The sequence below is a fragment of the Ischnura elegans genome, chromosome 7 (genome assembly GCF_921293095.1).
Source record: "Ischnura elegans chromosome 7, ioIscEleg1.1, whole genome shotgun sequence".
Lineage (NCBI taxonomy): Eukaryota > Metazoa > Arthropoda > Insecta > Odonata > Coenagrionidae > Ischnura > Ischnura elegans.
In genome coordinates, this window is record NC_060252.1 from 45,802,246 (window position 1) to 45,828,476 (window position 26,231).

The 26,231-nt window shown below is 39.0% G+C and overlaps 2 protein-coding genes across 3 annotated transcripts in view; one reads left to right on the forward strand and one right to left on the reverse strand.

Moving 5' to 3' along the window:
• Positions 1–23,496, forward strand: part of LOC124162984 (translation initiation factor IF-2) — a 37,961-nt gene extending 14,465 nt beyond the window's left edge. Inside the window, exons 2-11 of the mRNA XM_046539766.1 lie at positions 12,659–12,781; positions 13,063–13,202; positions 13,758–14,823; positions 15,508–15,572; positions 15,810–16,014; positions 16,094–16,210; positions 17,063–17,235; positions 17,682–17,873; positions 21,590–21,853; positions 22,479–23,496. Coding sequence (XP_046395722.1) covers positions 12,659–12,781; positions 13,063–13,202; positions 13,758–14,823; positions 15,508–15,572; positions 15,810–16,014; positions 16,094–16,210; positions 17,063–17,235; positions 17,682–17,873; positions 21,590–21,853; positions 22,479–22,856 — 2,723 coding nt within the window. The 3' untranslated portion in view covers positions 22,857–23,496. The remainder of the gene's footprint in view (positions 1–12,658; positions 12,782–13,062; positions 13,203–13,757; positions 14,824–15,507; positions 15,573–15,809; positions 16,015–16,093; positions 16,211–17,062; positions 17,236–17,681; positions 17,874–21,589; positions 21,854–22,478) is intronic.
• Positions 1–26,231, reverse strand: part of LOC124162985 (putative protein FAM10A4) — an 86,860-nt gene that overhangs the window by 52,551 nt on the left and 8,078 nt on the right. For both annotated transcript variants that reach the window (XM_046539767.1, XM_046539768.1), the window contains exon 5: positions 23,555–23,657. In XM_046539767.1, the coding sequence (XP_046395723.1) occupies positions 23,555–23,657 (103 nt within the window). The remainder of the gene's footprint in view (positions 1–23,554; positions 23,658–26,231) is intronic.

Sequence of the window (26,231 nt, forward strand, 5' to 3'; positions counted from 1 at the left end):
AAGATAATCGACAAAATTAATACATTATTGCTAAAAGTTAATGGTTTCTGGCGATACTTTTTCATTCAAACCATTATTGCTACTTCGATAAATAGCAGTAAACATATGAAAAGACGGAAGAACGACATCTAATTAGGGGTACTTTGTCATCCAAGAAAGTATGGCTCTGAGTCATACGCCCTACTCACAAAACATTCACCCGGAGCACTTCCGTAACTTGCTATTCGCGCATAGGAATTATACCGTGAGCGTATTCCGCCCATCGGCGAGATCACAAGATCGGCGTGTGGTCCCAGCTGACTCGCGAACGGTTGCTGCCGCCCAGCCAAAGAACACTCAGTGCCTCCCTTAATCACGACCGCCTTCCTTTTGGCATGGGGGGCCACGCGAGCGCCAATAAAAGAATGACGAGGTGCACCCTTCCCCTCCTCCCCAAGAAACCGGCAACATACACTGGCATAGCTTCAACATTCACTCGCCCCTTCGCCAACGAGGAAGGATAAAATCGCGAGAGGCAAGGAAGAGAGCTTGCCCCGAACGGCTTCAAGCCTTTTGCGACATCAAAGTAATATATCCAAACCGCGTGTAAGGCAGGGAAAGACCGTTTCCACCGATCGTGAAAACGGTCCCCAGACAAGGCCGTAAAATTTCCTTACATCATGAATTCAATTCGCTCTTTCTAATAGGTCATACCCATGACTTCCTCTGTGATAACTATACTTACCGATACCGTAAGAGACAAAAGGAGCGTCTGGAGATAAAATGGCAATAATTATAGGTAATAGGATTGGAGGGAGAACTTCCAATGGCATGATTGAGGACAAAATACTGTGCAAAAGAAATAGGAATTTATAAAAATAATTCGTTGGGTGGTAGGGAAAGATAGTGAAAACGAAAAAAAAAGATTCTTCATTGTACTATTTTCTAAAATCTTAAAATGAAACAATTCAAACTTTGCTGCTCACATTTCAAGGGTTTGTGACGTCATTGGAGTTGGCTCATTAACCCGTTTAAAAAGTCCCGATCTTCAACGGAAATAAACGCTTACTAGAGTGCAAATGACAACGAACCACGTAAGACTGATGGGCAAGACTGAAGAGTTGTGGAGAAGCACTGAGTCGCACGATAAACGTTCGTGATGTCATTATATTATCTGCGAAAGGGTTAAAGCAGTCAATTTTTTGTTGCGAATAACTCGAAAAGTGGGCGACGGATTAAAAACGGAGAAAATATCTGTACCCTTATTTTTAATACCCATCACTATCTACATTAAAGGAAAATTGTCGAACGAGCCTGTTTATGACGAGACTAAACAGAGGGTACACGCAGGGATATGCGAGATCAGAGGATTGGAATGGACCGATGACAGAGGAAACGAGAGGCTAGATGACTTATTTTACACTTAGTAATACAGTAGACTCCCGATTATCCGGGCTAATGATGGGGAAGGACGGCACGAATAATCGGAAAACACGGATAACCCAAACATCAAATCCAATGTCTTGTAATGATCATAATTTACGTAAAACAAACAATATATTATTATTTATGCCATTATTCTGCTTTATTAGCGTGCTTCCCGGACTCAATGAGAGCTTTCTTCGCCAGTTCGCGATCTTTTTAGCGGCAATAACATGGTTGTACTCGTATTATTAATGCTCCATGTAAGGCCTGGTTTCGAAAACCACACTATCGTAGCTGTGTGATCGCGGATACAGAAAAGTGATTTGCACAAACGCTTCAAAACAACTGCTCGACGTCGGAAACTACATCGTCAGGCACCACGCCACGCAGTCGCGTCTCGCACAAGTTGCCCGGGTTGCAACTGCTGCCGGACGTGTATCCGTGATCACGGAGTGCGTTCGCGCACTGCTAGGCTTGGAAAACACGAACTCGGTGATCCCTTGAATGCAGCTAGCGCGCGATCGCTTCCGTTTAACGAACGGGATTCTGACGGAAATGATAAGCCTGGTGTACCCTAGCATTAATGCAGTAATTCCGATAATTTTGGGTCCAATTTTATTTTTTTATAAGATAGCGGGAAAAATTGAGCGAGAGTTAAAATCATGCACGGATAATCCGCAACCCGGATAAACCGCAGCCGGATAATCGGGAGTCTGCTGTAATAGGAAAAGACCCTTTAGATTTAATTGATCTCGACGCAGAAGGACGGATAAAATGCATACACTTGAAATCTGTGAAATTTTAGGATTTCGTTGAAGAATCAGGAATAAAGCATGGGTTAGCGATCCTCAGCGTCCACTCATCAACGCAAAATCAGTAATTTATAAAAACAAGGAACCTTTCAAATCTTTTGCAAAGATATCATGAACGCAGCTGAAGTACGCGAAAGTAAGAAAAGAGATATACTTCTAGACTATAAACAACCTGTTTGGCTAAAATCGAGCTCGGGAATAAATGAATACTGATGTGCAATTCAGCAAAATTATGAAGAGAGAATTGAACCTTTCCGCCAACACTGATATTTGCAAGGCCTCCTAGCTTTAGTGAAGCGTTCAGCCAAAGACTTCATGAAATTGAAAAGATCTACAATCATTGCCCTTTCAAATCAGGGTGACGTGCGACAAGCGTGACCTGAATTGAAAAATGATATTAACGATTTCAGGCACCAGTGGCATACTCAATACTCGGCATATCAAAGGGAAGTTAAAAAATACTTCGCTAAAATTTCATTTCCCAGACACGAAAACTACAACTGAAAGGGAAAAAGACAATTCAGGGACATCTTTTAACCCATAAATTTCATTCTTAAAACTTAAGATGAGAAGAGAGGACAAAAAATGCTACCCACAATTCTAAAATACTTTTCATCTCCCCAAAATTCTACAATACTCTTCACATCAGCCACAGTAATGGCCTTGTAAAAGAAATCCAGTCAAAGTGCCGACCTTTCAAGCATATCACGCCGATCTTCCATCAAGTTCTAATTCGGTATATCAGCCTGCCTCGCAAGGATCCCGTGAAATACAACGCGATGATACCCCAAGCCAAAAACCCAGAGGAAAAGTATGGGTGGAGTGGCTCGTGGCAGACAAAAGAAAGGCGAATTCAATTTTGACCTTTAAACGCGACACCTTGGCGATTTTCCTCGATCACCCGAAACTTTTGGGTTCCGCACACAATGTTCCGCGTCCAACTCCGGGGTGGATGAGAGACCGTGGCGCGGGGGGGGACCGCAGCTCTTACGCGGGAGAGCCGACAACGGGGCAGCAGAGCCTATATTTATAAGAACGGATGCACGAGTGAGCGGGAGCCGGCCGCAGCGACCGCGGGAGCCGCTCCCGACGGGGACGCACCTGACTTCTGGCCCCGCGGCACCCAGAAATAAAGATGCCGAAGGGGAGGTGGGATAGAGAGATAAGGAACTAGAAGGAAGAAGAATGCGAAAGTGGTCGCAAACCTATGGACCGGATGACTACCTCAAGACGAGACTGACGCACCTGACTCGCGAAATCAAAATTCATTTAATTGCAATGGCTTCCGCTTCAGAGAAGCAAAGTTGTTGCGTTAATTTTTTCCGGGTTTTCACCGCGTTATTTGATGACTGAGGACGACAGTTTCGTCGGCAATCCCGCCAGCATCTTCTGGTTTGATGTCTGATGACGACAGTTACTGACCAGAAGGCACTGGAGGAATGGGCAGGCGAACCCGTCGTGAACAAACATAAAAAAGCGGAGGAAACAAGGAAAAAATGATTGCTTCAAAATTCATTCCCCGACAAGAACCTTCATTGCCCCCGACTTTTTCACACTTTACTTTCGACTACTTAATAATTTTTTAAGAATATGAGCCTTTAAATTACACCCATCACTTACAAATACATATAAATTATTTTAAGATCGAATTTCATAAGGATGAAGGCATAGAAAAGGTGCACTAGCAAACTTTATTTAATCCAAATTAAGTCAAAATATGGCATTAAATTTGAATTGATTAATCAAATGATGTCTTTAGCATTAACACAGGAAAAAACTAGCTTAATGAACTAAGCAAAATTACTTAGTCGAAAATGGAATACGCAAAATTAATTACAGTCGGCCTATAGTCAAAATATGGTGAGTAACTCAAGGATTCAGATCAAATTAATGCATTACTAACGGAAAATTTTTCGCGTCAAGAACACAAGCACCAGTAAGCCCGTCAATCATGGCGGATATTATGATTCACACGCTATGACAAATTTCCTCTGACCTTGGAGAGACTCCCTGACATTTCCTCAAATCCATTAAAAATACCCTGACGTTTCCTGGGCCTATAACAAACCTCCGTGCCCACAGAGAAAATTATAGGCCTTTTTTTTACGGCAGCCATGAATGAAAAGAAAACTTTCGCCTCTTTACTATAATTATGACATATTGTATGTTGACAGCAGCAGAGAAATCAATGTTTGGATGCTTTCTAAAGTGATGTTCAGGAATAATGACGAAAATCAAATGCGAAGATCGTGTAACGTCGAACTATTAAGTAGAGTAGGAGAGAAGGCTTTTGAAAACCTTGGGTAGACGACTGGACACCTTTAACGGCCACATCATAAGACTCGATAATCTGACGTAAGTACAATTGAAGGACAGGAGAAATAGAGAAACAACAGAGGAAGACCGCGGAGTAGTTTCATATAGCAGGCGACGAAGGATGTACAAAAGAAGAATTATATCACTAATAAAAGGAGAGCTGATAGAAGAATGGAGTGGATAACTTCGTCTAACCAATCTCAGGATTAATGACTAGTAATGATGATGAGATTTTTAAGTTTAGGAGGGGTAAAACCTTGTCCCAATGGATCCATGTTCAAGCATATAGATCATGGCCGACCGGAAAAAATACTTTTAAGAGGCTATGAAACATCATAACAATAGTATTATAGTACAGGTCAACAACAAATATCATAAAAGGTGCGAAACGAGAAAATATGGAGAAAAATGGAGGGGAGAGCTCGAGATCTGACTGGAGAAATGGTCACGCTAGATAGGTTATACTCAGTAATGACCACAATTTCAAAGCAACCATTTCAATGGCATAATAATCTGCACCCTCAGTACCTCCACTCGAACTACCTAGTCTCTTATACCCGAATGTTCTCAACACAAAGTCAAAACATACTTGAGCTTATAGCTACTCAAAGCATGCTCAATAACAGAAAAAAATCACAATATACGAAAGCAACTGGTTTCCACAGCCACATTCTACGTGCTTTCAGACGAATCCTAATTGAATCCATGGTAAAGCATTGCCGTCAAACTAAGATGCTAGGAAACAAATTTATCAAAAATCCGTGAAAAGCTAATGGCAATCTGCTTCTAATAAACCTCATTTCGCCGAAATTAAAATATGAAGCGTGTTTTAATACACCATAGATCTATTTTCCACATGCTCGAAGTAAATTTACCAATGTGGAAGCGGTCAAAAGTCACAGACACACACTGAATTCAAGCAGTAACAATGCTTCACGAGACCCTCTTCATCCTTGCTTAAAATTATATGAAACTCATACCACATCGTACACTTACAACCCCCAACAACGTAGTCACTACATCATTCTAGAGGCCTACCGTTAACTACTTCAAGTAAATAATTTAAGTAAAACATAATTCTACACAGCACATTCTACTTGGTTTTAACAGGAAAACGAATGTGACGGTTTCTATGCGACGGTTCACTGAACTCCAGGCCTCACAAACTCCAAAATTTTTGAGCTAGTGGGCGACATTCTGATCGACTTCGCGGGTCATCTACCTTGCACGATCAATGCACGGATGAATTATCGAAAACTCTTCTCCTTGCATATCATCGGGATACTAATCAATTAGAATTTAAACATCACGCTAGTTTTCGCCAAAATCTTTACGTATATTAACATGCTTAATTCTTTGCACACTTAGGCCTTCCACTATCAAACGCGAAAAATTTAACGAAGTCAACCAAATAAAGAGATGCACCTCTTTCATTTGCTTAACACTGAGAGAACCTTAGTGGATGGGAATATTTTTATAAAAACGGAACCGATGTCTTGTATTACAAGAGCCAAGTACGACGATACCTTGAATGCGATTACATATTCCACCGCTGAGCGAGTAGGAATACTGCGAGCAGCGACAAGAACCCAAAAATAAATTAGGTTTCCCCCCACGGTGACGCACTGTTATCTTTACCATTGCAAATAAATTCAACACAATCGCCGGTTACAAAGACTTCCACTCGCTGGGAACCTATTTATACAGCCCGCGACCCCGGCACGAGTGCAGAATGCTTTACAGCCCATCAAGCCCCAAAGACACCCAACGAAGGTAAAATGGGTGTCGCTCAGCTAGCATTTCACATGACGACGCAGACATGATCAGTGAAAACAATTACGAGATTGTACGTGAAAATTTCATAAGCCTAATCGAATCAAACTAATATAGCAGCACGGGAAATGTAAATGGAAGGATTATCACGAGACGGTCGTCTTAGGAAAAAAATGAATGAACGAGAAGTTAATTGATTTATGGAAGATTTAAATATTAAGCTTCGTAAGGTTTGCCATTTATGTTGACATGGCATGATCTTGGATTCATAACACAGTTACCTACATAACAGAGGAAGATACAAATGTTATGAAACCCCGGTTATGCTGATTAAACACGAATAGAGAAACTCAAGAAGTGCATTACTTTTATTTTCGATCACGGAAAGGTTTCATCGAGAAAATACGGGAGCTATCACAAAAAATCGATTTAAAGCGAAGGAAAACAAATAACTTGATTGTGAGGATCATATCAACGTGGCAAAGAATATGTAAATACAGTAGATATTTTTCGCGTACCCATATAATTATCACAAATCATTGTCTCTTACTACACCCTTCTTTAATTTGAGGAATAAAAATCTCTCGTGATGACTATATGAAGCGTATCGTAAAATGCTTTCAACAGAAACTCTAAACCGAAATAGAATTCAATACCGGTATATTATCCATTGGGATTCAGAAGCTAGAAAAATATTTCAATGAGTAAAATAAAAAATACGTTGAAACATGATAAATCTTCAACGATTCTAGGCAGAGAAACGATAATATTACCTGAAAAGTCAGAGAGTTGAAAGAATTCAACAAAAAGGAAAAGATAAATAAATATAAATAAATTTGACCAGGCTACACTTCCATTCTCACATTCCATTATAAGGTCAAGAATACCCGAGTAAATTGAACCTATCAAAAAGTTATGTGACTACGATATTTAACACCACTTGATGAAAACGCATTACACGAAAACTTGTGAAACATGTAAGCTCAGGTTAATTAATGGACAACTGCCGAGCCAAGCGAATATCACTGAGGTGTAACAAAAGGTAGCCTCACGCACTGGCAACGACGAAATTAAAAATACACGAAAAAAAGTTCCCACGACGGCATGAATGAACATTCTTCTTCCCGGGTAAAAAGAACCAAAGAAAAACAAATGGCAATAACTTTACGAGTTCGAACCGAGGGAGAGGTATGAAGAAGACGAAGGAGGAAACGGGGATACAGGCAAGGGAACGTCATTCACCGAGTATTTTAAGCTCTGGCATGTGCAGACCCAAAGATTTTTTAGTAGATCCGGTCCTGGGATATGCCATCCGTGACGGAAAAATGTGGCGCTATTCTCTGACTACACCGCGATAGACCAACTCAGCACGTTTTTCTACCACTTAAATATGTTGTGACTCCTCGACTCCCAACCCAATTCTGTGCCTAACTATCGATTTTTGAATCCTATCACAACCTTTCCATCCACATCCAAATACCAATTTGAAGAACAAAAACACCGAGACTTAAAGTAAGATCTTAGATTTTCACGGCGTAACAGATCCCGAAAGGATCCTCGAGTTCTCCACCGGGAAACTGGCTGCATGTTTCCCGACCGCCCTGTCAATGAAGCAATTCAGATCCGCGCAAATACCATCAACCGAGACTCCGGATTCCATATCAGCAATGAATGGAGACCATCATGACTTCCATTATGTAAAAGTACAAGGCGGGAAAAGCAGAACACTCCAGAGCCAATCAGATAGCACCTGACCCACAGACACGTTTTATATACCGGACCACCTTCAGAGAGGCCATTCAGAAGACCTTTGAGGATGAACAACGAACCCTTCTTCGAAACGTCGAGAGACACGCAGCCAATTACCCGATGTAGAATCCGAGAATCCTTCTACATCGAAACTTTAGATGAAAAAATAACATAAAAATTAGGACTCAACTCAGACTCGGAAGGTCAGTAAAAGCGAACTATGACAATGATGCATCAACGAAATATTTAGTATCTAAACATCCAAATTATCCTCTCACCTAAAATAAGACGCTCCCATTCGTTTTGCTTTCACTATTACGGTAGTCGTTTTCGTAACTTTTTAAACAACTCTTTAGTTAGGCCTACCGAACCGAAAGTTGCGACCATTCCGTGATAAAATAATGAACTTCATTGCAGTCGTCAATTAAGATATAACTATTGTAAATTGGGTTTCTTACATAAGCCTGAGAAATGACGAAACGAGAGGCACATTTCGATTTACATGTTTTACACTTCATCGCTCTCCTTCGCCGAATGTTGCTTGCCCTTTACGCAGTTTCAATGGAGAATAAATGCAAATTAGGTTGTTAGATTATGAAATATATCGTACCCAAAGATTCCTTGAATGCACATTCATGAAACAAAGTAATATCGCTGATGACCCAAACACCCACGGTCAGGGAAGCATCACCATTACATATACATATTCATATACACATTTATAAATTGAAACGTCTACTAAATAAAGGTTTTCACTCATTTTCGGCAATTTATTCGCAACTAAGGTTTCAATAAGCCACCTCCCGCTTCATTCAGGCTTTATACACGTATGGCGATAAGAAAAGACGCATCAAGCTACACCCGAATATATTATCGAAAGAAAAAAATCAGGACTTTTGGAAAATTCATTTATCTTTAAATTTTTGACATTTGCAAATTTTTAAATCTGACACGACGGAAGATAATGAAGGTTACACTCGGATTAACCGCCGAAAATGAGGAAAAAATAATTTAACACTATAAATACTACCACCATCGATTAGCTTAGTTACTTCCTCAGAAACTGGTTTTTCGCGGAGATGAGCAGAAACGGCAAATATGTGTGCTGGAGTCTATTCGGTTAGTCAGAGTAAAAATATCTCACGGGTAAAATTTGAGGGGAATTCTACTTACTTAGATTTTGAACACGAAAATCGTCCTTAGTCGACGGAGTCCTATCTATGAACGAAAAAGCTATGAAAGTAAAACTTGAGGCATTTTTTGCAATGCCACGTCACGAAATTTTGGAAGGAAACAAAAAGATTCGGAGATAGCAGCCCAATATACCAATGAGACAAAAAAACCAAAACTACATCTTACATCTTGGCAAGAATACGAGCAGTGGGCTTGGAACAGCTAGCGAAGCTTCACATTTACCCCTAGTAAAAATTAAGACGCAACCGTTTCAACTAGAGTGTACGTTCAGCTGCCTAAACTTAAGGAAGAATATAGACGGTATTCTTCCGACGGCCCGAGTATGCCAGGCATTGAGACATGACACATACGATTGGAATCGAAGTCTATTTCCGACGACTCATTTGTTCGCTCTCACAGCTTGCATAGCGCTTTCGCTCACGACAAGGGAACTTCATATATGAAAATTTCGAGATCATGAAATGCCTATAAAACAAACATCGCCCCCCGGGTAGACGTATAAATACTACCAGAACACTTCTATTTGTAATTAAAAATAGCCAGAAAGGCCACAACCAGAAATTCTGGGATTACTCTAGAATAAGTTTCAGGGGTGACGACTTGTTGCCAATTTTTTCCTACGTCAATACTTTCTGAGTTAATGGAGTCCACCACTTTCAGGTAACTAAAGAAATCCGACTAAAATTGCAGCATCAATTTGATAACTATTAAACAAGTAGTCAAATGGCGGGTCTAAATGTTGTTCTTATTATGATGCTATGTAATTGGGGCATAAAATTCTGGTCTTGGCAAAAATTTCGGTAAGCACAGAAAAGAAATGCAATAGGAACCAAATAAAACCGTGGATTTTCATAAATTATCCAAAATATATAGCACGAAAAGCGTATTTTTGGTCGCAAAATAAAAATGCACATACAATGTGAAGAGCATATTTTAAAAATTTCACGAAAATGACATGCATAATCTAAGTGTAAGCTCCTGGAAATTCCGATGAAAGGAAATTATCACTACAGGCTCAAGGGGCGTGAACACTAAGAGGACCTTCTTTTCACGATTACGATAATTCCGAACGATTATTATTTCCAAAAATAAAGAGCTTGGAAAGTCCCGGAAAACGGGCATTCTCGCGAACTATTTTTCGTCTCCAGATCAACGCCGATGTATAGCAACGGCCAAAGGATGTAACGTAAGAAGACGTAGCTGGAAACAAGTCGGTCGAGCACGTCATCGCTGATCTAAGGCGCGCTGGAGGGGGGGAAAGCTAGGGGAGGGTGGGAAGCATTTTGTATTTCTTGGCCGTCCTGGCATCAGTCAATGCAATCCTAAATACCACGTCGCAAGAAAAGACACATGATCGGTCCTTTATTAACAAGAGAAGATCGCATTTACAAACGGGCTAATTTTCGATTCAGGCAGGATGATTCACGAAGAATCGGTGAAAAAGACCATCGACGACTACGAGATAGCATATAGGAAGCCCCGGTCCTTCCCCTAGAAGCTAGATTTATATTGAAGAATGATCGCAGGCTTTCCCAGCGTATTGTATCATGGAAGGTTACTCTGGATTTCATCCGGGTCAGGTTCTTCATCACGGACGACGTTTCGATGAATAAGTCGACCATCGTCATGCCCTGGATGGCATGGACGTACCCTGGATCATGTCCTGATGACGACATACGACTCGTTCATCGAAACGTCGGCCGTGATGGAGAAACTGACCCAGTGGAAATCCCGAGTAACCTTACACTAGATTTATGTTTTTGCCCCTTCGGGCCAATTATAATAGACTTTCAATAGTGGCCGCAGCGCGGTGCTAGTCACAAATTATTCTACCATCAAAATTTGCAAATGAACATTTGCATTAACGACAAGTAGTGTTGAAAAGTAGTAATATTCAGCGTCAAAGTCTGAGTACGTATGGTAATATACAATTACCGAGACACAGCGTAACTTGCGGCCGACTGAAGAATCCTATGGTATTACATTCGTGATACACGAGATAAATGGGCTCGTATAAGAAACATACAATGAGGAGGAACGCAGTAATTAGAAATTGTCCATTAAATTACAACCTGACCGATCTCAATGCCACCTCGCCATTATCAAGGGTACACAATCAGCGGGAGATTGCAACCCGGTCAATGACCCACGATAATGACATGGTAATAACGGCAAGAGTATTCCACAAAGATGAACCACCGACAGTGGAAATGATTCCGTAAACATTCCTAACGGGTGTAAAATTAAAACGTTTGGTACTTATTTCCGAATTTTGATCCAGCACATACTTTTCTTAGGAGTTATTTGAGACAAAATATAGAATTCTTAATTCTATCACAGAATGAAGTAAGGAATGTCGACGTCATTTGCTGCCATCGTCCTATCACCATGGGCGGTGTGTGGCTATTTACTTCATTGCAATGGAAGTAAATTATATCCAGCTGAAGTTCAACTTCAAGAAGAGCGAGCTAGTCAAGGCTAGTCAAAGAAAATTAATAGCATGTGCATGAGAACTATTCCACGGAAAGAATGATAATCTAAATGAAATGATTTTTAATACCATTAGTTGATTTGAGTGAGGAATCAAGATATGAAGGTGTTATAGGTCACTACTATCAAGACTGAATCCCCTCGAAAATGCATGCTAACATGTATCATCATGAGCTAAAACAGTTGATGCTTATAACTATTAGAAAGATCTTGCTATGCCACAGTGGATGAGGTGATCAATAAAAATTATCTGAGATGACCAGGTGTTAATTGGTGTATCTATTGGAGGAAATGTATATTAACACCAGATAAAAAATCGATTCCCTAAGCAGCCACCTAATTCTTTTAAATATACCTAAGCTAAATATAAGCCATAACAGTTACTCTTATTGGTGTCTAGAGCATGTCTATGTCAAGCCTAAGTCTTGTAGTTTAATAATTTCTTGAAACAATGAATCTTTCAATTAGTTTTGGAGATAAAGTAAATTAAGATGATGATTTGCTTGAGTTTAAGGGACAGAGTATATAGCCAATCATGGAATTGGAATATTATGTGTGATGATAACCTTGTTCCTTGCCTTGTTCTACCATATGGTAACTCACATGTCATCAAATGCCAACATTTTAATTCAGCGCAAATGCAATTCTTTAAATCTATTGCAAAATTGAGCGAGACACCAAAAGGTATCACATCATACCGCTGGTTAAAATGCTTTGCACACATGCAATAATTACTCCATTGAAGTCTGTCAGCGAACATGTTAAATTCTAAACAAATACATTGTGAAAACTAATACAAAAAATGAATAATTTTACACTCAAAACAGGCCATCACTGAATAACCGGATGCTCACAGTGTTTAATGAATTTACATCAAGATTTTGTAAACCTGACGATTCTAATGGAAATGGCATATTCAGTTTCAGTGGCTCAAGAAACTCAACCAGGGTTTGCAGGGGTGGATCAGCCTCAACCATCTTTCAGTGAATGCCGACCGCACATTGAAGCTGCCTTGAAGAAGCTGGGCCATGAGGAAACGACAGGTGAATATGCGCTCACATTTGATAATAGAGATGTAGATTAAAAATTTAGAAAACTGCCAACTAAACCATAAAATGCTGAACTCATGATGCAAGTTTCAGGATAATTAATCCACTAGGATAATAAGACACCAAACCCACCTACAACTTTGTATGTATCATTTCTCCACATTTGGAACAAAATAAAAAATAAGAATTAAAAAGATATAGTAGTATCACAAGAAGGCAAGGACAAGAAGAATTATTTAGGAAGTAAAATTAATGTAGGAATGCTTAATTTCCAGTTGAGCCGACTGAAGCAGGATCAGCGGAAAGTGGGGGAACAAGCGATGAGGTGGCATCAGGAGAACAGACAGCAGGGAGTGAAGAGGTCGTTCTACCACAAGACACAGCATCTGCTGAAGCAACCTCAGCTGAATCTACTGTAAGTCACAACAGCTTTCCATGAATTAATGCAATAAACTAGAAATGTAGGCTCCTAAGGATAATGAGGTTGAAGAGAGTTGCCGGAGAGTACAAGGCAAAGCATACGGAGCCATGTAAAATATTTGTAGAATTAACATTTGCCAAACAAATGGTTCAATTCTTTTTAGATATCAAATGCTCACTGCTACATCAAGACTTCATACATGCAACTCACTTTAATTGGCGCTATTTTGTATAAAAACTAATACTGATAAAACATAATTGAGCAAACGTTGCCAGCATATCAGATCCCAGAAAATTTATGAAATCTTTCTTGCCAGAGCTAAATACCCACAATTCAATTTCCTGTCCTCTCTCTCCTTAACCTACCTTCCACACTACCCATAATTATAAACCCCATAAGTTTCATCTATTAGTTAAATTAACTTTAGATTGATTTATATAATTAATATCATTTGTGGAAATAATTGATCAACTTCATAACTTTGAATATACTTTCAATGAAAAGCAGTCCTTTGAAACAGTGTTTTGATGACTCTGTAACATGTTCCAGGAAGGGGTTAGCCTTGCCGACACAGAATCTGCAGAGCAACCAACCCCTGATGAGGGTAGTGGGGAATCGACCGAAGCAGCCGCCACATCAGCAGAGGCTGGAACAGAATCGAAAGAAGCAGACTCGACTGAAGCCTCTCAAGAGGTGACGGAGGACACTTCGGCATCTGGAGAGGCACCAGCCAGTGTAGAAGAGACCAGTAGCGAGCAGGGGGCAGGACCACAGTCTGCGGAGGAAGCCTCAGCAGAGGCACCGGCCAGTGCCGAAGATGCCACATCAGCTGAGCAGGGGAGTGGGGAAGCTGGGAGTGGAGAGGATGCCAGCACTGAAGCAGGTGGAGAGGAAATGGGCAGTGGAGAGGTCACTGGAGACCAAGGTGCCTCTGGCGAGGTTGGAGACAGCGCAGAAGCCACTTCAGCCGAGCCCAAGAGTGCAGAGGCTGAGGAGGCTGGTGCTGGTTCTGGTGAGGCAGCACCAACAGAAGAAATCTCTGCTGAAAGTCTGGAAGTGGCTGGCCAAGTGGCATCAGAAACCAGTGCTGAGGCTAGTGGTGAGGAGGGTGATGTGGGCGGTGAGGTAGCCAGTGGGGAACAAGCGAGTGCAGAGGAGGAAGGGGCTAGCCAAGAGGATAAGGGCAGTGCAGAGGTGACCACCAGTGAAGAGAATAAAGCCAGTGAGGAAGATAAGGCCAGTGAGGAAGATAAGGCCAGTGAGGAAGATAAGGCCAGTGCGGAAGATAAGGCCAGTTCAGAAGATCAAGCCAGTGCCGAAGTAACCACCAGTGCAGAAGATCAGGCCAGTGCAGAGGAGACCAAGAGTGCAGAAGAAACTGCTAGTGTTGAGGATAAGGGAGAAAGTGTCGAGGATAAGGCAGTCAGTGAAGAAGAGAAGAGTGCTGAGGAGGCATCAAGTGCTGAAGCTGGACCTGGAGGAGAGGAAGCGGGTAGCGGAGAAGAGGGTGCATCTGCAGAAACCGTGGCGGCCTCTGCAGAAGAAGGCAGTGGAGAGGCAGTCTCTGAGGAGAAGATAGAAAAAGAAGAGGTGGCCTCACTTGAGGAGTCTGCTGGTAAGGCCTCAAAAGCTGATTAACCAATCGGCTGGTTGTCTTAGGTTAAACTAATGCTAGCTGAACTTATAGTCAATGTCTTAAAAATAACTTCATCATTTTACATCACAATATTTTTAGGATAGCAATCATAGCTTTGATTCTGGTTATTTAAGTTTAGAATTGCAAACACATTTGTGAAGGTTTGCAAATGCTTTCTTGTACATAAAAAGTCAATTCTACTCTCATAAAGTCCTTCAGCTACAATACAATCAATTTAAGCACTATAAAGGAACGTGACAACTCACGAATTAGGATGCAGTAAATCTTCAGAACTTGAAAGAATGACTTATTTCTATAACATGCCTATGAAACGCAGGAGTTTTCATGGAAAATATGATTATAAAACACTGACTTTGAAGTAGCTCACTTATGTTTTCCTTAAGAGAGATCTTATCAAAATAAGTCACTGATAATGCTTTTGCAAATTTATACAGCAAAAATATATCAAAGTAGAGTATAATGGCCATATAAAAATTAAGACAAACTGATAATGATTATCTATGAAGGGCAACGGAGAAACTAATATTGTAACTGCCACATTAGAACTAAGATTTAGTAATCCTGACAGGAAACACATAAAAACACAGTAGAATAAGATAGAAGACATCTCAATGGACTGCATAATTTTTTTTCCCTTCACAGAAGCCGAAGTACCGGAAGAACCGCAGGAGGAAGCACCACGTCCACCAGAAGAGGAGCTTTCAGCGGTAACCTAGTGCAGACTGCTGCCAAATATTAACTTTATAACTCTTGCCTTTCAAATCAGTAACAAAGTTTAGGAAAACTTTAACACTTTGCATTTCTAAAAAGGTCGAAAGAGAAGTTCTTTCACCCCGTATTGACTGCAACCTATAACCTGGACTTTCAGGCTATTATAAGGAATCTTGGTGAGTGGCACCATTCTAGATTAAAATTTTAACGTTACGAGTTTCATTTCTTTCTAGGACAATTTTATTCCATCAGAAAGGAGAAATACCGATCACATTCATGCTGTGCTTAAGCTCAATGAGGACACCAAAGCAACTGATATGGTACTGTCAAAAATAGAAGATTCCACATTGAAAGACCTAAAGCGTATTTATGACAATGCTATTAAACCACTGGAAATTCTATACAAGTACCGTGATCTCAGCAATAGGCATTTTGGAGGTAAACTAATCACCAGACACACATATCTGCATGAGGTTAAGCACATCTTCCTGTCTAATATATACTAATTCCTTTACAGACCCAGAAATATTTTCTAAACCCCTTATATTATTTATGGGACCTTGGAGTGGAGGAAAATCTTCCATCATAAACTACTTGATGGATATTGAATTTACTAACACAGCACTTAGGACAGGTGAGTTTACAAGAGTAACAGATGCACAAAAAGTGAAGATAAGTATGTTTCAATGTATCAAAATAAAAATAAGGGTTAACATACATTTCCTGGAGTATTACACTTTTTTCTACAAAAATTGAACAGCAAATTGAAATTTTTAAAAAGAAAGCATTTAATTATTCAAGCTGAAAACAAAAACAAGCTAGGTATTTTGAAACCCTTCACTATATTTACTGAAACAAATGATTACAGTAATATAAAGAAATACATATTCCCATGTAAGGCTACTAAATTGAAGCTCCTACACCGAGGAAGTTTTTGCTCATAAAAGATAAGGCAAAATTTAAAATTTATAAAAAATACACTCATTTGGAAGCAAAATAAGTATGATCAATGTAAAGATGAGAAGATACACACTGGGATGAGATGCCTAGCAAATTCCTAGAAGGCAGAATTCTGCAGACAAATATGTAGTAATCACCAGCAAATTACGAATCCAAGCCATGTACATATGTAGTCAATGGCAGGTTATGTGAAAGCAATTAATACAATAAAGCCAGATAAGCCCAATGGCTTACTTTTTAATATTTATGTATGATATTAGACCATCCGCTTCTACATTGTGTACCATGACGTAGAAATAACGTACATACATAACTTGTCCAAGGTAATCATTGAGTGAAAGGCTTGAAAAAAAATGGGTTTCCTATATTCCAAAAGAAAATGCAGAGGCATTATGAAAATTGTCAAAGACATCAAGTATATAAATACATGTACATATTCTTAAAATTCAGGAATTTTCTTTTCCTAGATTATTTTCCAACTAGTAATGAATTCCAAGATGTAGATAATGAAATATAATTATTCCAGGAGCCGAACCATCACCTGCCTACTTTAACATCCTCATGTCTGGTGATCAAGTGGAGGTACTTGATGGAACTCAACTTGCTGCCGATTGGACATTCTCTGGTTTACAGAAATTTGGACAGGGGCTACTTGACAGGTTGCGTGGGCTACGATTGCCAAATAAACTTTTGGAAAAGGTAAATTAAACCCTCAGAATATGTAGCATTATACCCGTGAAAAAATGTCCCCTCCCCTTCAATGAAGACTTATTAATGCTATGGCAATCCACTCTATGCCAGCGAATTTCAAGGAAAAAAATTAAATACAAGTAGTCCCAAATCAAACGTTTTTGTCCTGAATTAGTATTCTCAAAAAATTGATGCACAACAGTAGTTTTTCACCAAAGTCAGAATAAAATCTTTACAATGCCATTAAAAATCCATTTGACAGCAACTGTCAAAGACTATGTAGTAAAAAAGGAAATTTGATGCTCAACTTGAATGATGTTATTGTTCATTAACCATAAATGAAAGCTATCATAAAAAGTGGAACTTGCAAGATTTCTTTCATTTATGACGAAACTGTTCCACCATATTCCAGCTGAAACGACCAGTTTCATGTTCATTTACAATTTATTTCGCAGGTCAACATAGTAGAAATTCCAGGGATTTTGGAAATCAGAAAGCAAGTGGAACGGCATTTCCCATTCAATGATGCATGCCAGTGGTTCATTGACAGAGCTGATGTTATATTCCTTGTCTATGACCCAGCTAAGTTAGATGTAGGACCAGAAACTGAAGCTATACTGGATCAACTTAAAGGCAGAGAATATCAGGTAAACAACAGTAATCAATAACATCGCCAATTGTAAAAAGCCAGTAAAAATATAGCTGGAATTCTTGATTCCCATTTTGAAATACACTGTGTACTAAAGAACAAATAAGGACGAACACAGGCAGGCAACATCAAATTACAGTTGCTGGGCCTCCTTGATGCGTAAATCTAATTCTAGCCTCTCTCTAATCTAAAGGTATAGTTTCTAAAGATCAATATGCCATTTCGAATCATGTTTACAGCAACACAAAGGATTTTACTTTCAAGCTTTCTACAATACACGCTTGCACATAATACATCTAAATTGTAACACAAAGCATTGTCACTGCTGACACTTTTTCCAGCCAAAATGCTGATCGATAAAGGCACAAAATTGAAAAAACAAACTTTTGGTGCAAATCACAGTTTTCGAATTTGTTAAGTACGAAAAATAATATTACAGTAAAATTCGGTTATAACGCGGTTCTAGGGGGACATAGTTTACACCCGCGTTATCGGACAACCGCGTTATTACGGGAAACTGCGTGGGAAGCAATAAAAAAACCCTTAAAGGTAATTTTTATAGCCAATTTATTTGCGTAATACATTATTAAAATATTTATTTTATGATTTAGACGTTCTACTTTAACGGGATTTACTAAAATACTCGGATATTTTCTTTTGCCGCGATAGTTGATGGCGTTTCTTTGTCACGTAATTTTTTATGCTTTGCAAGTGCAACAGATGAAAACTATCGCAATCACTTTGTCCTTCCAACCAATTCATCAATTCACTTATATTATGTAATAAATGGCCAATTTTTGGCATCTCGACCTCACATTCGTCTTCTTCATTCTCGCTCTCATCTTCCGATGACGCAGCTGTTTTTGCGCGGCTCTGGACTGCAGCCACAATTTCTTCGTTACTCTTATAAGCAGATACAGGAGTTTCCTCGTCTTCGCGAACCCAGGCCTCGAGATCACTCACAAATAGTTTATTAGAAAGAACATCTGAAGCTTCACGTGCGTCCTCTTCCGTGAAACCCATAAACTCGTCTTCGTCTTCCATGCTATCGCCCGCTGTATACTCGCACTTTGACCAGCCATTTAGAAATGTAGCTGAAGTTATTTTCTTCCATGCCAAACCAATATTATAAGCCATATTCTTCAGGGTGACTGTTTTCAGATATTCTTGTACCTGCAGTTCTGAATTTATGACACTAGTGAGCAATTCCCACCGATAGAGGGCTTTAAATGCTCTGATTATCCCTTGATCCATGGGCTGAATAAGAGCTGTCATATTTTTTTGTAAAAACGAGGCCACTATTTTACCATCCCTCGATATCAAAAGCTCAGAAGACGGATGGGCCGGACAGTTATCTAACAGAAGTAGTGCCTTCTCTTCTAACGTTTTTGATCTTAAGTGGCTCTTAACCGATGGAACAAAATCTTCATTGAACCAAAATAAAAAAATGTCTCGAGTCATCCAGGCATTCTGACTATTTTTGTAATTTATGGGTAGTGCTGTCATATTAACGTGCTTGAAGCACCGAGGACTTCGATTTTTACCAAAACACAGAGGTTTTAACTTGTGACTTCCTGATTTGTTCGCGCACAGCAATAAAGTCGCTCTTTCTTTGCTCATTTTTATTCCGGATTTATTTGCCGACTTCTTAATATCAAGTGATTTTGTTGGAAGCAATCTATAATAGAGAGCGGTTTCATCGCAGTTATACAATTGCTCTTCAGTGTACTCACCCTCATCAATCATCTTGCGTAAAGTCCCATAGAATTCTCTAGCTGCTACACTGTCACTGGAACGCGATTCTCCTTGCATGTTAACTTGCGCTATCCCGTGGCGAATTTTCCACCTCGATAGCCAGCCAGCAGAAGCAACAAAATCATGAGCACCACCTATTTGTTTATTTAATTTAATTGCTTGTGCTTGTAAAAGTGGACCGGATAATGGAACACCTTCACTGCGCTTCTGAACAAACCACGTCAACAAACATTCATCCACATCACCAGCAGCACTCAATCTGGCCTTTTTTCTATCAAGTCCTATTTCGTCATCCACTTGATGAACAAATGATCGTAATTTATCTTCTTCTTTCATCCAACCACGAATAGTTCCTTCAGGAACACCAAACTCCCTGAATAAACTTGATTTTGAATCACCGCGCTTCACTCTGTCGATTATGCCCAACTTTTCTTTAATTGTGTAAGTTTTCCTTTTGGCAGGCATCGTTTTAACCCTAACATCAATGAAAATTTTCGTAAAAAAGTAATTTTCATATTCATATTAAGCCTAAGACAAAGGTAAAACAGCTCCTTCATCATTAAATACTCGAAGCCTGTGGGCATTGAGTACCTACCTTGGTTTGAGCGCCGCGGTGCGAACGTACGAAAGAGAATTATCTCAATCTCCCTGAATCTCGAAAATTATTATAGCCGTGCAACACACTTTTCAGCTCGAGTTCACAAGACACAATGACCGATCAGGAATTGCCGAGTTTTTTTATGGCTACGAAACAATGTATGGAATACGTCGCCAACCGCGTTAATACAGTCGCTTGAAGTAGCGCCGTTGCGACGCGTCGGTAGTCACGCCGAGATAAAATTCGCCACAAAGTTACCTACCTCAAAAAAAAAGGTCAATGTAACCATTTCGGGGGACATGGATAGACCCGCGGTATATCCGAAACCGCGGTAAAGTGAGGCGCGTAATAACCGGAATTTACTGTAATACATTTCCCACTTCAATTAAAAAAAAAATAGAATTCAAAGCACAAGCTGAATTCGCAATAGCCACAGATGCATTTTTTTCATATTTTAGATTAAGGTGTAATCATGTTTAACATTAGGGTGCTTTAATCCTGGGATAGCTTTCATATACATCTGAAATTTATAACCCGCCATTAATGTATACATAAACTAACCACACCAACCAAATTTGAGTTCGTGGGTTGCATGCCATGTTTCACTTTGATACGAAATGTATAACACCCAACTAAGAAAGATACATACAAGATTGAAAAAATTGCGCATTAGGACTAGCTCTGTATAAACCTTCTAAACTCCTCTTGATGTGTCAAGCGACTATCCTAGTAGTTGACGCAAATGATAAGCATTATGAAATAACAATGTGCCAAGCATTAACCCTTAGCTACATGCGCCCACAAGGATAGCGCCAGTACTTGCATACGGCTTTTTTTGCCGCAATTTAATATTTTTGGTTTTCCTAAATATACATTAAAATTATAGGGTATTTAACACATTTGGATAACTTATAATAACCAAAAGCACTTCAAATATTTTTCTCCTTCATTTATAAACAAAAATAAAGCATATCAAAATGCAAATTTCTTGATAAATACTTTTTCTTAAGGCATTGCAAACACTAATGTTCTTGGTCGAGGAAAAAGTACAGAATTAGAATACGAAAGTGTGCCACCAGTGATCTATACGCCGTAAAGGCCCTATTTTGAGTTTTCGAAAAAGGCAGCAAAAGCCCCGCTTAGCGTGTAACAAAGGATTAAACCAATAATTTGCTTAAATAAAAACTGTCATATTGACAAGACAGGTGTGTTCCAGCTCATTTTCACATGCCGATGTAAATTAATAACAATTACCTTCCGAAATAAATAATCTAGAAAACTAAATTCAAAATGCTATAATCTTAAACAGAAATGAATAAATTACACTAGCTTACTGATTCATGAATTCGATATTTTCCTAGGTACGAATGATCCTGAACAAGGCTGACCAAGTGAAACCAGAAGAACTAATGAGAGTCCAAGGTACCCTCATTTGGAACATCAGCCCGCTCATGTCAAGCAGTGAACCACCAGTCATGTATTCCACAAGTCTTTGGTCGCTGCCCTACGAAGTGGGAGCACCAACTAGACTTTTATACGCTCAGGAACTTGCATTCCTTCGGGACATCAGGGCAGCCATTGACAGGCGAGTGGAGAACAAGATAGCTAGTGCACGTCGCTTTGCAGTAAGTATTCCAACTTTCTACAAGTAAGACTATCCTTCAAACAAGTTAGAGATCACATTTGACTGAAAACTAATTCATGGGGAATTGTCTCATGACTCCAAATACTATTTAGTGAGCCACCATTAGGCTTCTTGCTATGATGCTAGATACAATGATTGGCACATGTGTAATTGCCATGCACAGAACTTATTAAGGAAAAAAATCAATACACATTAACATAAAATTAAAGTAAGGGCATACATACACGAAATCTTCTCAGATGATAATTTGTGGAGATTGTAAATCTTCATAATTTAACAGCATTGTAAACTCCACACTCATCTAAATGTTAACCAACCTGGGTTTCTGCAGCTCAGTGTCATTTTATAGACCTAGAAACTACCCTTGACTGAGAGAATGGCACAGATCTGTCGAAACCGAGGTCAGACAGCAATGAAAAAGTATTGAGTTTACAACTGTTTCATTTTAATAGCATAACTCCTATAAAGCTGTCTTTTGGGTCACGTTTAGTTCTAAATACATAGGTTAATGATTTCCAGCCAAACCAATTATGTAAGCTCAAAAGGAGCTGCTATGATATGAATATTCTTTCTACAGAAAATAAAACTATGCTTTATCCCTACAGGTGAGAGTGAGAAATCACGCCAAGATGGTTGACTGCTACTTGACAACATACTACAACCACAAATCAATATTTGGAAATAAGAAGAAAGTGAGTGATGATATCATCGAGCATCCACAAAACTACCACATTTATGAAGGACTCAGCACATTGACAAATATCTCACGATACGATCTGCCTGATCCTGAAGTCTACAGAGACTTCTTCAAGCTAAATCCCTTGTACGAGTTCCAACTGCTTTCGTCCACCTGCACCTACTTCAAGGGTTGTCCTATCAACAAATTAGACATTTCCATTGCATATGACCTGCCAGAGCTTGTTGGGAAATACAAGAGGGCAGTCGATGCAGTTATTCAAGCAAAGGCAGCAAAAGAGAGTTGATTACATATCAACTTACGAACATCAGCTAAATTGTTCACTATGAAGGAAGTGAATTCAGCAATGTGTAATGTGTGAGCAAGATTGTGGCAACATCTAGGTGATAGTGTAAAGGACTTTTAGTTGTGATTAAAAGTGACCAAATGAAAACATCAATGGCACAATGAGTGCACAAATGTTAAGAGCTCAAACGTGAAAGTGTGATACATGGGATTCTTTACCACAAGCCAATGCAGGAGGACATATAACATGGTCCACAGCCTGACAGATTGGCCTCCAAAGAGATGGGTATGATACCCATAGCAAAGACTTTATGCATGCACAAAACCACCACGAAATTCTACCAATGAAAGACCTGAGGTGTAAATACAAATTTGTATCTTGTGTTGTGTTTGATGACCTGAGATAATTCTCATCTCTGAAATTCCTTACTAGATAAGATATACTAGGTTTGCATGGAAACATCATAATGGTTAAAAAGAAAAGAATTCACCGGCTACATACCTTCTTCCTCAAACCATTTTGTAACATAATTTTTCAAGGATTAGGAACACTGAAAATGTTTGATAAGAACATTTTTTCTGGTATAACTTGGGCAGATGGATTATTTTGTACATGGAATGGCAATAAAAACTGAAACCTATACTAACGTTCAATAACCTACAGAGCTAATGAAGCTTATATTAGACTTTCATACTCACGTTAGGAGTAACATCTTTCAGCCACTCATCGGCTTGCTCATCAAAATCAAGCATGCATGCCTTCCTCAAATCTTTGGCAGCTTCAACCCACTGTCCAAGAAGCCTATTAGAGAGTAGAACAAAATGAAATTTATTATTCCACACTAAATTTATCTGACAATGTGCTAATAATATGAAATTCATTATCTTGGAAATAGAGCATGGCAATGGAGGGGAATGCCACACAATATTATTGAAAAACACACATAATTCATTCATGGCCACTGTTGCTAATTGTGCTGACCATGATTTCTGCACTGAGGAATTCCATTGTACTCATAGTTCCACGTTTTTTTCTTGGTTCTCTAAATTTATTCCACCTAAAAATTTCACCAACTATAACCACAAAATACATAAAATTCTGTTTACCATTTGCATAAAATATGCTTTCTAAATACCAATGATAAATTAGCCCATGTTTTCCTATCAATACGTCTTTTACACCATGATGAACTGTATCACTTCCACCATTAGAATTTGGGGACCCACAGATAGACAAAATGCATACATCCATCCAAAGTCAATAACCCTGTTCAGCAAAACCTACAACTATCACAAAATTCTCAGTCTGGCAAACTAGGAACTTGTGGCACAAGGACCTAAAACATACAAATGTATCGCGTCTAAACCACACCATGTCCTCACAAAATAGGACTCAAAATCTCACATGAAGGCAGTTGACATGCTATTTCATTTCATCTGACATAAAATCCAATGTCTTCATGCTTAACTAACAGACCAATGCCAATAACATCTCTTAAGTGGCAATAGCATTGTCAGTAGCCTTATAGATAGTTTCAAGACATCCCACCATCAGCCCACTCTAATAGTAAGCACGCCAAGGTTGATTGTTGAAAATATGTCGTAGATTGTTAATTAACATCTTTGGAGGCCATTAAAATATGGTAAGTACTGTTAAAGATTAAGGAAGTTGCATAGAAAAACAAAGAAAAATTAACTTTCAAAAATATTTCAAAATATGCCCGGTGCCCATAACTGAAAAATTAAATTAAAATAAATAACTTTTTCTTTCATGTGGCTTGTCATACACCATATGCCATTTTTAGTCACTCCCATATGTGGTTTGATGTGTGTGGTACTCTGAGTCACACTTATTAATTATTTTTAATTAATAATTTTTTCATTTCATCTACACACTTTTTGAATGAGAGTATTTGTTTTTGGCCTGAGAGAATATAACCCCTCATAATCAATCTCTTCTGCTTCAAGAGAAACCACTATATAGGCAAAAAATGTCTTCTCTCAAAGACTTGGGTACCTCTGCCCTGATTTCCTTTATTATTGAACAGACCTTTATTTATTCTGCTTGCCCTGTATGTATGCCTGGCATCAGGCTTCTATCTCATATAACTCTTCCTAAGACGCACAGTGGTCACAAAACTTTACTGAGAGAGGTAAGAGGTATAGTGAACACCTATCATAAAGTCTTGAAAGAAGACTTTCAGAGATGAGACTTACAGTTGGTAGATTTCCTGTGAGTGAAGAAGAAAGGTAGCAAGCCCAATAATATTCAACAAATGTTCTCTAAAAGTAATACATACGTAATTTTTAAGTCAAGATATAGTCAACATAAGATAAAGCTGAAGATTTCTTTGAAGAAGATTCAGTACTTCTTGATTCTGAAGCGAGTGTTCAAGAATAATTTTATTACACAGTGAATACTCTCCCACAAATACATGATAGCGAAGACATGATGGTGATACTACTGGTAAGACCATTGATCTTTCAACCTCTTGGGCCTCGGATGACTTAACAATTGCAATACACTGAAAAAATTCCTTTTAACAGGTAATGTGGTCAGAGAGTAGTTATTGATACGATAATTTGCATCGAAATACAACTTTAATGTATAGTTATTAAGTTATTATTATAAAGTTAATCAATATCATTGTAGTCAGGCAATTATAATTACCCATTTTGAAAAATATGGATTTATTGCATCATGGTACACATGTTTCGGACACTTAACGATGTAAACCTCGACAAAATGTTCCAAAAGAGGTAGAGTTAGCAAAGTTGAAGAAAATAGAAGAAAGGTTGTTCACGCAATGATGTTCATGAGGTGAAAAGAAAAAAGCCAGTTTTGCTAATCTCAACATTATTAAAATGCAAAAAGACCGAGAAACAGTAAATGAAATGATTTAGAATGCTACTGACGATTTCAGTTCTAAACTCATTAGTATTACCTGATAACTATCAAAATAGGATAGATCACATAAACTGCCATCTTCGAATAAGTCAGTAAAAAAATATAAAAGAGTACTCAAATACATAAACCACTAGAAGACAACCCACAAAATCTGTTACCACACAATTTAGTCAAGAGGCATTCTATTAAGAAAATATTCAACTGGTAAGAAGTCCAGGCATCGGAGGAAATGGCAAGTGAGCTCGGCTAGAGGGAATAGGAGGGATGCAGTATCGGTTCCCCGGTTGCTTCCTGCATTGGATCCCATATACTCGCTGCATATTCAAGGTGCAGCCTTACAAGTCCAACATAGCATCCCTCTTTCACTTTTTCATCCAAAATTCTTCCCATAACTTACTTGACGAAACCTAGTTTCTTCTGGGCTATGCCAAAAATACTTCTTAGATGTGCTTCCTAAGATAGGTTTGA